Here is a 15677-nt window from a genome sequence, read left to right on the forward strand (position 1 = left end):
TAAGTGCAATATTACTTCGATAATATTCTAATATATCTTCGATTGGTGAAGGTCATAATAGTTTTATTAAAATTGGTAAAATATGGTATGAAATAAATGATATGACTAACAACAAAAACAATTGGCTGAGAAATTCAAAAAATGTGTATTTGTTTGTTCTAGAAAGGCAATAAATTTTAATAATAAATCCATAAGATAACAATCAATAATTCATTAAAAAGATAAAAGAATAATCTATCAAAACGAAGTGACATCAAAAAACCTACTGTGATAAACCGTACGGTAAATTCTCACAGATATCACTTCTGCTAAAAACAAAAATTTCTGTAATATAAATAAAACTGTTTTTAACAAAATAACACTGATATAAAAAAAAGGTAAGACACTACATTTCTATTATCAAAATCTGTTATAATTTAGAATTTTGTTTAAAAAAAATACATGTTAAATATATGTAAAGACAATTGATATACAGTAATAGATAATACAAAATGTTTAATCGTTCCATGTAATAAGCAAAAAATAGAAAAAAATTGCTACAAAACTCTTATTAAAAAGCGAATAATCATAAGAAGTGTATTGTTTATGTAAATGTGGTATGTATTACATATAAATGAAATCGGGCCAGTAAGAGTTTTGTAACAAATTTTTCTTTTTTTTCTTATTATATGGAACGCTTAAACATAGTTTATTAATAATTATTATATATCAATTGTCTATTACATATATTTGATTTTTTTTTAAATTCTCTAAATTAATAACAGTTTTTGATTTTAGAAATGTTATGTCTTTCCTTTTTTGATATCCGTATCATTTTTGTTAAAAAAAATTTATTTATATTATTGAAAGTTTTGTTTTTGAAGAAATGACATCTTTCTTTCTTTCGTTTTCCTGTTTAGCCTCCGGTAACTACCGTTTAGATAATTCTTCAGAGGATGATATGTATGAGTGTAAATGAAGTGTAGTCTTGTACATTCTCAGTTCGACCATTCCTGAGATGTGTGGTTAACTGAAACCCAACCACCAAAGAATACCGGTATCCACGATCTAGTATTCAAATCCGTGTAAAAATAACTGGCTTTACTAGGGACTTGAACGCTGTAACTCTCGACTCCCAAATCAGCTAATTTGGGAAGACGCGTTAACCACTAGACCAACCCGGTGGGTTGAAGAAATGACATCTACGAGGCTGTTACCGTACGGTTTACAATTTCATTGTAATCTTTTTGGATTATCTGTATCTATAAATATTTCAAGAGATTTAAAAAAGGTTTTTTTTATTTAGTGTTTAATTCCGTTATTTCTTAGTAAAACACTGTCTTTTTCTAAAGATGCTGTCTTCCAGATGTCTCTCTGTGGGTTTGTTTGTTTTCAATAGCATCAAGCGAGAAACATCGGATTTTTCGTTTCAAATTTTCAGGAGATATTCGTGTTATCCAAGGGAAGGTTTTAAGCCATAGATCGAAACCTTAGTCCCCTTCAGAGTGAAGTTATAATTAAAAGATAATCACAAAAGAAAAAAATGTATATCGTTTTATTCCATTATTACATCTCTTTAATAATAGAAATATAATGAAGTACCATTTATTCCATTATATTTCCATAACAACAAGACTATAATTAAGGAAAATGACTAATTTGCCTTCTTTAATGAATATCTGTAAACTATTTCATATTCACATTATTTACAACCATGAGGATAACGAACTGGTCGGGGATTAAGGGAGCGGTGTCTCCTGGCTGGAAGTCGGGTGAATGAAACGAGCCCCGACCGGCTAGTACTTTCATATAAATTTTATCAACATTAATGTAGAATTTTACGATTATAAATAAGATTAAACTTTTAGCAGGGATAAATGTGTTATTAAAATTAATGAAGTTTTATGAATTAAGAAAACTAAACTATAAGATGAAAATTAATTTTACGTTTTATAATTCGTCATTTTCTGTGCTTTTTGCCTTATTTGAACATTGTAATAAAAAGAAAGGATTAGATTTTAGTCTTTATTTGTAATTAAAATTATGGTTTTAATTTATATATTGCCGAGTGGTGGTTCCGCGCGGCTCGATCAGGATATTGAGAGGTTGTTGACAATTTATAATGTTTATGTAATTATAGTTTATTGGTTTAAAATATTCAAATTAAAACCAGGCAAATTAATAATAATAACAAGGGTGATAAATACAATAATGATAATAATAATAAGTAACAATAATAAAACACTTAATGAACTCAAATATTAATATAGTAATTAATCCAAAATAATAGTCAGGATAATAGTAGTAATCGATAATTAGATGATATAAGATATATAACAGACAAAAATACATAACGTCATCAAGAAAGATAACAATCAAAATTATTACACATCAAATAGTGATAATAATGTCAATAGTAAGTAATAAATACAGATTACACAAAAGACAAAATAGGAATTTATCCCTAGTATATAAACAGAAAATTAGTATTCAGACCCATTTAAAAAAAAGAACGGCTAGTTTTAACCCTTTTTAACCACTAGTCTTATAATAAGAAACAATCTTATAAAATTAACTTTCAATTCCCTTTAGTTGTCTACCCTGACAGTTTATGAATGAAGTCTATTGCATTATTTCTTTCACTTATACACTTATAGTTTTACTGTAACTCGTAAATAGTATTTTCTTGGTTACTGAATTACTCGTGGCCTCACCTTAATCTTACCGAACTGGATACTATCCTCGCTAGACTGACGTCTCGGAGACTCACATCTGTGACTCTCCACGCTGGACCATCATCGTACGTCTCGCTAGACTGACTCGCAGAACTCTCTGTCGAATTCACACAACTCGCAGCCTCTCCCCTCTGAACTCCTCGCTGATTGCTTCGTGGAACTCCGCCGAACTGGTTTTTAGCTGTCTTACTGCGCTATTTATACTGTCGGCCTTTTTATTTGTAGGATCGGACCCAAGTCGAAGCGTGAGAAGAGTCGACCAGGCTTTGTTCCCGTGAATTCCAAGCCTGGTCTCTTCTCACCGTACAACAGGTGTGCGATGTGTGTTAGCAGACAGTATAACAAAGGACAATTGTAACACGGACCTATTCTTTACAAAAAGGGTTCTTCTTTTTATACCTTTCTGGAATCTCTCGGTTATTACTTTCATAATAATTGGTAGGAATCCGTTACTCAGCCCCGCTATACAAAATTCTAAACCCCCGTATTTGATCTGAAACCGCTCTTTCGTAGAGTTTGAAAAAGCTCTTTGTTAGAAATGTTTAAAATTGCCACATTACACGTTAGAGCAACGTTTATTTATTGTAAAATCTCATAACAAAAACGGGAAGTGTTTGGTAGAAACATGAGAAAATTACGTACTCATTTCGGTAGACAACATACCACTTTTCGGTCAACTGTTACGGAGTTGAATAAGAAATATGAACGCACGTATCCCCTCAAATATGATGTACACCGCGTGTTCATCAACTTTTCGACCATTACTTCACTGTATTGAAGAAATTGATTGACAAACATATGAATATGTACTTGAAAATTTTATTATAAGAAAGGACCCTAGTGATGATCCATTTGGCTGACTTATTCCATATTTAACATCCTACATTGGGTTTTATATTACAATAAAGATATTAAATATTATTAATTAATAATTAAAAAACCCACTTACCAACAATTCTTTTATATGTCTTCAAGCGATTTCAGAATAAAATTCCATCATCAGGAACTTAAAAAAATATATGTTATAATCTTAATAAAACTAAAACTTCTTCGTCATGTAAATTTTTTTCTGTAACGTAATATAATACAATAATGATCGTCAAATGTTTAAAATTATGTCGATTTAACGTCCTTTCATTATGGATGCCACCACCGTTAAACTATATTATAAAACTATATTAAATATTGCTGACAAAAATGAGTTATTTGTTTATTAAAATACTGGTTCATGTTGCGATACCTTTAAACACACACACACACACACACACACACATATATATATATATATATATATATGTATATAGATAGTGTGAGGTGGGATGATTTATTTTCTTGTTGTAGAGAACTAAATTCTGTAATATTTTAAATGAGGAGTAAGTTGATATGTTTTATTTGCATGTTCAACGAGTAGAACACATTACTTATCGGTAACATAAGAATGACGATATTTCTAAGTATAGTAGTCGGGACTTGAGGGAATTCAGTCATGCAAAACAGATAATGGTATACGTGAATATTCTTTACTTTTTCTTCTCTCTTTAATTTTGATTTATACGCTCGTTTTTACTGCATATGATAAAATATAATTCAAAATTAGAATCGTAAATATAAATAGAATATTTTAATATAAATGAGAGATGGAATTTATTAGTATTGTAGTATTTTTATATCAGTAATTTCGAAGGAACTTTTTATGAGAATTTTTTATAATACAATTTTTACGTCATTTTTTTAACGAACTTCTAATGTGAAAAGAAAACCTCTCTTTCCATAATTTATTTATACGATGGAAATTTAAGAATAAAACACAAACAAAAATTCGCTTCCTTGGATTTTACGACGTAGTAAACTTTGCAGTGACGATCACTACTTAAGTCATTCTAAATAATAAAGCCGTTGACACTACCACGAATTTTTCCTAATTCATAAAATTTCTTTCTGAGGTATAAGTAAATGATAATCGTATCTAATAGGATGCGGGTTGAATGAGAGAGAATTTCGGTTGAGCTGACGGAAGATTATTATTGTTTAAGGATTGAAATGAAAATAGCATTTTTTTTTGGTACAACTAAATTGTGTCGTAGTTTAATTTTTATCTGGAATAGATTGTTGGTTTTATATTTCATTCAACAAAGTTAAATAATATTTAATGTACATTTTAAACGATTAAGAATTCTAGTTATTCGCATTTCAGAAAGGAATTTATGAACACAGTACCATGTTTTTGCTTACAAAGAAAAATTGTTTTGTTTAGACTATTTTTTTTTCTTTTAAGTTGGTTTTATTCTATTTTTTCACCAATACTTCATTTATTTTATTTTTCTTATTAGTATAAGCATAAAGGCCTAACCGAGGGGATAATAAATAAAATAAATGTGTAGATGTTTTCATTAATTCAGGAGTAAAGTAGTTTGCGTAATCCTATCCTACTAAACGGCACTTGTATATATGTGTCTGTGTGTGCGCCCTCCTTAGCTTAGATCAGAATGTGCCGATCACTAACGGAAAATCCCGATTCGATAGTACATATCTCGTGGTGATCAGGTGTATACTTGGTATATTACTGTATATCGATATATATGCGAAATATATATCGAAGTTTTGGGAAAAATTAGAACTCGGACAAAAAATCGCAAATATCTCTAAAACGGTCGGTCCTAGCGCCCAGAAAAATTTTTCCGACTTCCTTATATGATTCTATTATGCGCTCCTGGTGGTACCCGTCGGATGATAATATTTTCGAGTGCCCCCGGAGCACCATTCTGAAATTGGGAGGGGGTGTATAGGGTGACACCGTCATACCGCTCGTCCGATTTTTGTAATTCAAACGGCATATGTATCAGTAGATTGAACGCTAACTGTTCAACGCATCGGGTACACTTTTGACTTTGGATCTTGGTTATCCGGAAATTAAATCGTTTAGTCCTTTGTTTTGATTGCATTTACCTACCGTAAAACGTACCGATCCGATATTTCGCTAAATACGCTCAAACCTGTGCGCTAGCGAAGCTGTAAAGTATAAACTTATGAAGACTAAAAAGTAAAAAATAAAGAATATATAAAAAACGTTTTAAAAATCATATTAAATGAACTGTAAAATAAAAATATTTAAAAAAATTTGTTAATACGCCACTTTAAAATTAAACGCACTAAAATGTAAAAAATAATTTTAGGACGGTATCTCACAATGGATTTGACAACAACCTTTGAAGGTGATATGTAAGATTATGTGAAAGTCATAGCTTCAAATTAAAGATTTGATGTTTTTACCAATTTTTCTTATGCATTATGAGTGGCTCAGAGAGGGGTACAAACACGCGTAAGAAAAAATGTGCAAAAACATCAAATCTTTAATCAGAAGCTATGACTTTCACATAATCTTACATATCACTATCAAAACTTGTTGTCAAATCCAATCTGAGATACCGTCTTAAAATAATTTTTTTACCGTAAGGCTTTTTATGTAAGAATAGTGATTTAAAAATTATTTTTCATATTTTCTATTTATTTATGTGATTGTTTTTCTTCATAAAATAATAAACTATAATTAAAAAGTAGGCACGGGAATGTAACGATCATTAGTGGAAAATCCTGAATCGATAGTATCAATTTCTAGAGTTAAATTACTAATTTAGATTTCGTTCAAGTTTCATCATTAAAAAAAAAAAATATTTTTACACATGAGGTAATCAATTTTGGACATCTAATGATCAAATTCCGAGACGCCTCTCGCCACGGCAACCTGCTCAGAGGGCCTAGCAGAGGAGGCGTGCCATAGGCATGCCCTGCAGAGTAGTATTTATATAATATGTAAGTGGAATGGAATTGGAACTATTGATTATTTTTTCTTATTTTGTTAAATGAGGAAGTTATGAACGCGCCTGAATGACGCAATTATGCATTTAATTTAATTTGCACCTCTAATATTACACTCTAATATAAGAGATATTTTACTATATCTTTAATGATTTATCGCGTTACATGTAGGGGTCAAAAAAATCCTAACAGTATTTTAAACATGTTAAGAGGTTAAGACGTTCTCGGTCATCGATAGTAGGTAGGGTATAAAAACTAGTATAATAACTAACAGATTCTGCGGTAGTTAATAGGGTGCTGGAAAAATGCATGCCCTCATCTCTATCTAGACCTTGTTTTCCTTTCAACAAATCAGGAATTTTAATTTTTTTTACTAAAATTGTATATTTGATTCACTGTTTTAAGATTGCTCCCTACTACCGGGAAACGTTTCTTTGGTTTGTTGTAGCATACGTCTCCGAAGACCGACTCAGAATAAATTTACTGCCTTCCAAATAAATACCTCTTTTAATCCTTAATTCAGTTCTGCATGTTGATTTATTATACCATTAACGCTCAGATTTTTTAATGTTAATCCATCGCATGACCGTTCATAAAAAGATGTAGTTATAGAGCGACACGCATTTTTGTAAAAGTTAAACGGCCTTTGCTCTGTATCCATGTCCGGTCTAACTGGAAAATAAACGTTGTAATGAGCAGTATAACAAACAGGCTTATACAAAAAGCAGCCGAAGAAGCAGGACATATTTTTATGTAGCACACGAATAGAAAAGAAGAATATTTGTAGATAAGATAGCAATAAACAAAACTTGTTTAAGATTCGTTATGTTAGTTAGAACAGTTTCATATAGACTAATAATGAACAGTATGATATAGTATTACAATAGTGTAAAATACTTATAGTATGATAATAGTACGAAAAAAAGATATTTCTAATTACTGAACAGAAGTCTACTAATTTTTTATTCAACTCTATTAATATCATACTATGTTATTTTTATTTATTTAAAATTTAAATTTTACAATATCCACTCAAGATGTTTTTAAATACCTTAAATCTGAGATTAACAATAAGGAATTGTATTAAACACAAATAGAGAATCCGTTTTTTGTGGAGGGAATAACTATGTATATATGACCAAATTAAACATAGAAAGTTTGGCAATTATATTGCCCATGATAAATAAAGCATCATTTAATTTGGGTAGAGAAAAACGAATGAATTCATTTATTATAGTAAAAAAAAAGATGGAAAAATTTTTCAAGAGATTTTTCACTTATAGTTAGATCAGCTATATATAATTTCTCCATTTAGTTATTAAACTTTATCGTACTAAAGATAGCTTTATTTATTCGTATTTTTTTAACCATAAATTATTTTTAATTTTTATCACCTTTTTCCCACGTTACTTATTTTAATTTCGTCAGTTTTTACTAATATTACTTATATAACTAACTAACAAATAATATGTTTTATTTTTATAAAACCTTTATTTTATTTATTTTCTTAATTTTTAATATGAAAATTTAAATCTTTAAAGTAAATTAGGTTTTTGTAAAATAAACATTACAATGTTTATGTTTTAATCATATGCCAATTACAATTTCACAATATCCGTTAGTACTTTTACATTTAGAGAATTTCTCCTTATTACTGAAAGAGTGATAATTTGATTTGAGATTAAAAACTATAACGGAATTTAGGTTACTCTTGGTATAACTTAATGAACGATCCTAATAAGCAAAGCCCTAACCGGAGAACATTATAAAGAGGCATATGACTTCAATATTTTAAATGTAAAAAACAATAATCAATTTAAAAATATAACAAAAAAAAAAGAATACGTCAAAAATCGGTTAATGACGTTATGTAATTTTAATATATTTAGCTTCTTGTATTAATTTTAATAGAATACTTAGATCTGTTATGTTTACACGCTGAATACCGGTGAAAAATCCGGAAAAACACGATTTTTACAACTTCAGCGCCACCTAGTATTTTAATTTCAAATTATACGGCATAACCTCTACATTTTTTGTTTGAAAACCTTTTCTCTAAAATGCATAGATTCAGAGAAAAACGCATTTCAAATATTTTCGGGTTTTTCAAAAATCTATGGGAGGGTAGATGTTAAAAATCTGGAGTTAAGCTTCCCTCATCACCCCTAACATATGGAAAAAACATCAATCTCTAGGTAAGGATTTTCAAATAAAAATACAAATTGACTGTATTATTTGCAAGTTTCAAAAGTTATATTTAAACATCTGACTTGTTATTTTATTTTTATAAATTCCTATTTTAATTGTGTAAATGGAGTGTGTTTTTTTTTGTCGAGTTTAAGTGATTTATGATATATTTTAGTTTGGTATATGTTTGCTTACTTTTAAATAAATAAAATTTTTACATTTGTTATGAATAATTTTTTTTGTACTACTTCATACCCTTCGATCACAGTAACTGGTAATATCTGTGTATTGTTTTCATTTATCACTTTTAATAAGTTTAGATATAAATAAGTTTTTATTATTCTACAGTTCTAAAATAAACAGCTATGTGTTTTCGTAACTTGATTTTCTGTTTAAATAACTTTGACCTACTTAGTAGAAATAAAACTTAATTTTTTCAATAACAAGGCATTGTTAATCCTTATAAAGGAATAAAATATACAATTGAAAGGAGGATTTGACCCAACGTTTTTGTTTCTTTTTGAGTGCATAACATTTAATTTATTATGAAAATAATTGTAATTTTTAATTTTAGGTATATGCATAAGTAGGCTATTACTATTTCTCCATATCATACATTATACGAATTTAAAATTCTAAGAAATGAAATGAAATTTTAATGCCATTGAATAGAAATAATTAACACAAGTTCAAACTTTATTGTTAGAATTTATTTTCTCCTTAAACGAAAAAGATATATACTTGAAAAAATAGTCAATATAATTATTATTTATCTTAGAAATAAAGGGTTTTTAACATCAGATTTATCATTCAGACTTAGTCAAATAAGAATATATGGTTCTTAGTGTGTTCAGATATTACATTTGTATTTAAAAATTTAAACACTTTATCTTCATTTACATATAGAAAGTAAACAAAATGCGTCACCTGCATGAAAAAAGGTCTTCATTATGAAGCAAAAGGCAAGAATGTTGCAACTTAATTAAAGTAGGAAAATAAATCATAGTAAATACGCCCGAGTTAACGCTTTTTAGAGTGTTTAGCTTCAAGCTCTTGCGTAGGCGGCAGTTTGGCCGCCTTTTTAATATTTTTTGATTTTTTTTTTTTTAGTAAGGAATTTAATAAGTCAGTTGGGCTTTTAGGTATTTTCAAATGAACTATTAAGAGAAAAGGTCCTGTTATAATGGTGATTGTTGAGCATTTGAGGGAATGGCAGAAAGAAGTCAAATTCCCAAGGGTCTGCGGGCGGCCAACCTGCCGACTACACGTGTTCTTGTGTTATAAAACGAGCGTTCACGCAGTGTGATTCCTCGTCTTCTACTGTGTGTTTGTTCGTTAAAATAAAATGTAAGTAAATATTTCTACTTTTTTATTCTTTTTTACAATGTGTTTATAGTCGTATTTAATAAAATTTGTATAAACATATTTTTTTTTAATTTTATTAAAAATAAAAAGAAATTTTTATATGAAAAATAACTTTTTCTAGAATTTTTAGGGAAAAATTCTGTACACCAGATAAAATCCTTCAAGTTTTTGATGAACTGGAAGACCTTGAAAATTAGCTCGTCCGCATTGCCGTGAAAGAGGCTATCGAAAAACTACAAGAACAGAAATATTAGCTACATTTGGTGCATTATTTTTGTTAGCTGACGAAAACGAGGCAATCGGACTTATCAGAATGTTTTACTGATAACGGCACTGGGCTAACAGTTCTCCGGGTAAACTTCAGTAAAAATTGTATTCGATTTTTATTGAGGCCTCAGATTTGATTATATAAATACTAGAGTTCAGCATTCTTAATACCGATAAACTTCCCCCAATCAGGGAGTATTTTGATAATTCTGTATCAAACTGCCAAATTTGATATAACCCAAGGGAATTTATTACAATTGACGAAATTCTAATTGAATTTGCAGACCGTTGTAGTTTAATACAATATATGGTAAAGAGTCCTGCCAAATATGGACTAAAAATCGATGCGTTCTGCTATTCCCGCACATTGTACATACACAACATGATTATTTATTTACGACAGCAGAACTAGGACCAGAAGCAGAACCAGGACCTTTTGTATGTTCATACAAGCCACTGGTGTTTTTAAAACAAACTCCTACGAGGCTACCACCGTATGTGGAAAGGCTCTCCCAATCGATTTAATGGTGAAAGTTCGGGCAGCCATGTGGAAATTGCAAAGAGGTCGGGAGACCGAGTTATTTGGGGTGCGGTTTCAGCCGGGCCAGTACCGGGGCGGAATGGTGATCACAATGCACCGGATTTAAATTTCTTTCAGTTGGCAATCTCCCCCCTGAAGAAGAGGCTGCAGAGCCTCGCGATGGATATATGGCAGCTGGAATGGGACACCACGACTAAGAAAAGATCCCTGTACAATGTTATACGGGATCTGGTGGGATGGTATGTCTCGACTTCGTTTTTAAGGGCAACGGGTGCCCAGGTGCTCACCAGCTATGTTAATTGAAACTAATATCTGTTTCGGTTTCGCCTGGCAGCTGATGAGCTGTGCGTCTGCGGAGAGGTCCAGTCAAATGAACACCTGATATTTGACTGCCCTACTCTTGAGGTGGGGGGGGGGGGGACAGCGACCGGGCCACCCTGAACTTAGAGGTTAAGGGGAAAATTGGCCACTCATAAGCGGCGAGTCAATGTGGTGTGAGCCGCATTGTCGAATCGTTTGGGACTTCCTTGATGCGGTTGCTATGTTCAACCGATATCAGTAGTTTACCTAATGGGAGATTCTTACCGCACTGCTGTCGGAAGCTAACCTAGAAATATATGACTGACTACCAGCCAATTTAGGCTCCAAGCGCTTTAATATGGTGGACAGGTACTTGCTGGCATTCAGACACCTAGGCGTGGCAGCGAATTACTGTCTGACGAGATAACTTTAATTATTGATAGTGACATATGTTTTAGTAGTTGACGGGGTGCGCTTAGCCATTTTAGTAAATATCACAAGTGAGCGGTTGGGACCACAACGTATAACGTACGTAGTAATTCCACAATGTAAGCCGATGGTGTATGGCACCGCGCTTAGTCCGCTCACGCTGTTAGGTAAGCTCTAGGAGTAATTTAGGATACTGGTCGCTAAACTGTTTCGAGGCTCAGTAGCCGTTCGTGGTACAGACATTGGGTCTTACGCTTTAGTGCGACCGAATCGGTGGGGCCGGGAGAAATGCATACCAAGACATTTGATTTGATCAAAACATTGATTGACCCATTAGAAATACAAACAGAAATATAACAGCTGATAATTATTTTAGTAGCTGTCCACTTGCAGAGTACATATTGGACGTAGGCCTTACATTTTTATGAATTCAGAAAAAAAATTAATTAAAAAAGAAGTTCCTCCAGAATTTGTTACTGAAATTAGGCATTTGATTCCCGGAAAATACCAGTTTGGGTGTCAACCAGACAAAATTTTGGTTTCTAGGGTTACAAAGAAAAAAAGGTTATGTTGGTTTTGTCAACAATGCGCGATGCTGATGAAGTTGATGAAGAAACTAGAAAGCCGTTACATGGAATGGATTATAATTCCACAAAAGTGGGTGTGGACACTGTTGATCTAATGTGTTCGAGACTTTCAACCTCTAGAAGAACTCAGCGTTGGCCAATGGCTTTGTTTTTTCGTTTACTAGATATGAACAGAATAAATTTGATGAAAATCTTTCGCGCAAACAACTCTGATCAAAAACCTGTTGTGATCAAAAACCCATTCAACTTGGTGATGATACTAATGAAATGTAATTTGCAAGAACGGGTAAAAATGATGACCCTTGCAAAAGATTCTCAGGGTTTCTTACAAAATTACGGAGTGCAACCAGCACAAACGTCAGTATCAAACACCCGACATATTTTTTATATATGTGGATTGAAAAAAAAACAAACACAGTAAATTAGGTTGTCATAACTGCCCATGATGTGTATGCAAAAAAAAATTCTCTACAATAAATTACTTGCTCAAATTATTAAACAGAGACACAGGATAATGATGTAGATATGGCTTATTTCGGTGGAACAAACTCGCCGGGTTGGTCTAGTAGTGAAACACGTCTTTTCAAATTAGTTGATTTAGAAGTCGAGAGTTCTAGCGTTCAAATCTTAATAAAGGCAGTAACTTTTATACGGATTTGAATACTAGATCGTGGATGCCAGTGTTCCTTGGTGGTTGGGTTTCAATTAACTACACATCTCAGGAATGGTCGAACTGAGACTGTAGGACTACGCTTCATTTATACCCATACATATCATCCTCATTCATCCTCTGAGGTAATACCTGAACGCTAATTCCCGGAGGCTAAGCAGGAAAAAAGAAAATTCGGTGGAAGAAACTTTACGATTTTTTTTTTTGTTGAAATAGTTTTAATTGTCATTGCTTTATTTTTTTATTATATTTTACTGTATTTAAATTTTTATCTCATTTATGTGGCATTTCTCTCTTTCATATGTTGCCAACATTTGGACATTTAAACATATGGACAGTGCTTTTGGGAATGTGTGGACGACTAAGGCTACGAATTGAACGGTTTAGACTTTGCTAGAAAGTCAGTCGAATTCTTTTTCTTTCGCGGTACTTGCTTTAGATCTACCTGGTGAGTGTCGTTTCAAAACGCTTCCGATTTTTAGAAAATATTTATATTACTTAGCTCTTGTAACTTTTTAAAGTTCTGCTATAGCCTCGGTACTGAAATTCGAATTGATAACAGCTTGGCCTGTACAACAGTCTAACGCAGCTTCTATCTGACGAAGAATGTGTAAACTAAAACTTTATTGTTATCTATTTGCATTCGTTTACTGCAATTATAAGCAAATGTAAGTAAACTTCACATATTTTTTAATAAAAATATAGAAATCACCGTTACAATTTTTTTGCATATTCTGTTATACAGATCTAAAATTTTATAGAATTTTATAGCTTGTATTAGTATTTATAAATTAGCATTTTATAGCTTGATGATAATTGTGATGAATGAATTTTATGGGGTTTTTAGCTATATAAATTAAAATCATACCTGACATTTTCATGACGACTCATATAAATCTTTTTGAACTGAGAATCAAGTGCTGATCCTAGATCCTGACGCATTTTAACCGCAACGTGTTCGGGTAATACACTCAGCAACAAACGCTCCTAAAAAATAGAATAAAATTAATGATCAAATTAAGAATAAAACAAAAAATATATAAATATAAAGTTGTTTTAATATAGATATAAAATACTTTCATGAATACATGAAAACAGCAATAATAATAAAAAATATTTAACCAAACAATAATTTAATGCTAAATATTATTCAGGGTGTTTGGTGGTGTCAAATGTTAAAATAATCTGTTCAATTTTTCTGATTAAGTTTAGAAAGTACCAAGACTGCATAAATTTTAAACAAATATTTATCAAGGAATCTATTTTATTCTGTTATCAGTTATCATCTTATGTATCTAATATTTTGGTTTTGCTATATTAAGAATAATTTTTATTAACTACAGAAATAATATACGATTTTCTGTCTATTAAATGGTCTGCTTTCTTTAACAAAAAACCGATTTTTAAAAGATTTTTACGTTTTATTGGCTGCATTTACATGAATTTTCTCAGAGTTAAATTCTCTATAGGTTTTATTATAAATCTTCCGCATTTATTAGTCGGTTAATAAACCTATTGTACTACAGTCGAATATCTTAACTACTGGAGTTACAGTTCTGGAAATTTTTTATCCTATTTTCCAGCTAAAATAACTTTAGAAACCGCGAAGTTGCTCCTTAATTTGAGTCCCAAAAATTACTTGTTCTTATTAGAAGATCTGAAATGCGGGCGAAATCTTTTGCTAATTGTAACTCGAAAACGAAGCGTTTCCAGGCTTATGTTTATGTGAAAGTTTTTTATTATTTTCACCAGTATAACATGTCCTGAAAGTTTCTTCCTTTCTGCGTTGAACACTTGTGCATATATGTGTACTAGCAGACCCGGCAATGCTTCGCTATTGCTCGATTTGAGTATATACGAGTATATAGGTTAAATGAACACAATTTGAAGTTTGATAAACATTAAAAACTGAACATTACGGAACTTCACAAAATTTAATCTCTCATTTTATTTCTTTTTCCTTTTCACTTTTTCTTTTTATTCTTTTCATTTCTCCCTTTGTCCCTTTCTCTGTTTTTCCCTCTTTCCCTTTTTACAAGTTTTCTTTTTCTCTTTTCTTCTTTCATTTTTTCTCCTTTTTCCCCTTTTTTTCTATTTCCCTTTTCCTATTTTCACTTTTTCCATTTTTCCCTTTTATCCACGTGTAAATCTTTCCAGTAGTTTTTTAGTCTATAGCGGACACGCATATGAAGATTTCCTTTTATAGAAGAAGAAAGTCTGTTTGTGTCGTAAAAATCTCGACACCGTCGCTTCCTAGCGGATATACGTTTTGTAAAAATATTTTTTTTTACGTAACTAATGTATATTCTGAATATGAGCCAAATCGGACCATAAATGCAATTTTTCCAAATATGTCATCTAGCTTCCCTAGGTCATCTAGCTGGTCCATTTTTTTTTTTTGCAGAGGTATTTCTATCATTGTAACACATATTGTGAATATGAGCGAAATCGGACCACAAATACAATTTCTCGAAATATCTCGACGCAGCGCCATCTAGCGGGTCCAAACTAATTCAGAATCCTTCTGGCTTCTGGATTATTGTGTAGGATGTTATTATTATGATTTTTATTATTTGGACCATTAATTTCAACATGTTTAAAGTTTGTTCTTGAATGTAATTCTGAAGTTGATACAAAATAAAAAAAATCCCTTTCGGCTCGCTGCAAGGCGGAGGTATATTTCACCGGTGCTAAGTAGGGGATAAGAATGATTTCCACCATAATATTAAGAAAAACAAATTTACTCAACACGACAATGGTTGCACGTGAAAAAATTTCACATATTTAGCATTTGACAAGCC

At 31.4% G+C, this 15677-nt stretch overlaps 1 protein-coding gene across 1 annotated transcript in view; it reads right to left on the reverse strand.

Annotated features, from left to right (window-relative positions):
* Positions 1–15677, reverse strand: part of Ac3 (Adenylate cyclase 3) — a 951674-nt gene that overhangs the window by 385929 nt on the left and 550068 nt on the right. The window contains exon 3 of the mRNA XM_075358061.1: positions 13745–13863. Within this exon, the coding sequence (XP_075214176.1) occupies positions 13745–13863 (119 nt within the window). The remainder of the gene's footprint in view (positions 1–13744; positions 13864–15677) is intronic.

This window comes from Lycorma delicatula, chromosome 2 (genome assembly GCF_047948215.1).
Source record: "Lycorma delicatula isolate Av1 chromosome 2, ASM4794821v1, whole genome shotgun sequence".
Taxonomy (NCBI): domain Eukaryota; kingdom Metazoa; phylum Arthropoda; class Insecta; order Hemiptera; family Fulgoridae; genus Lycorma; species Lycorma delicatula.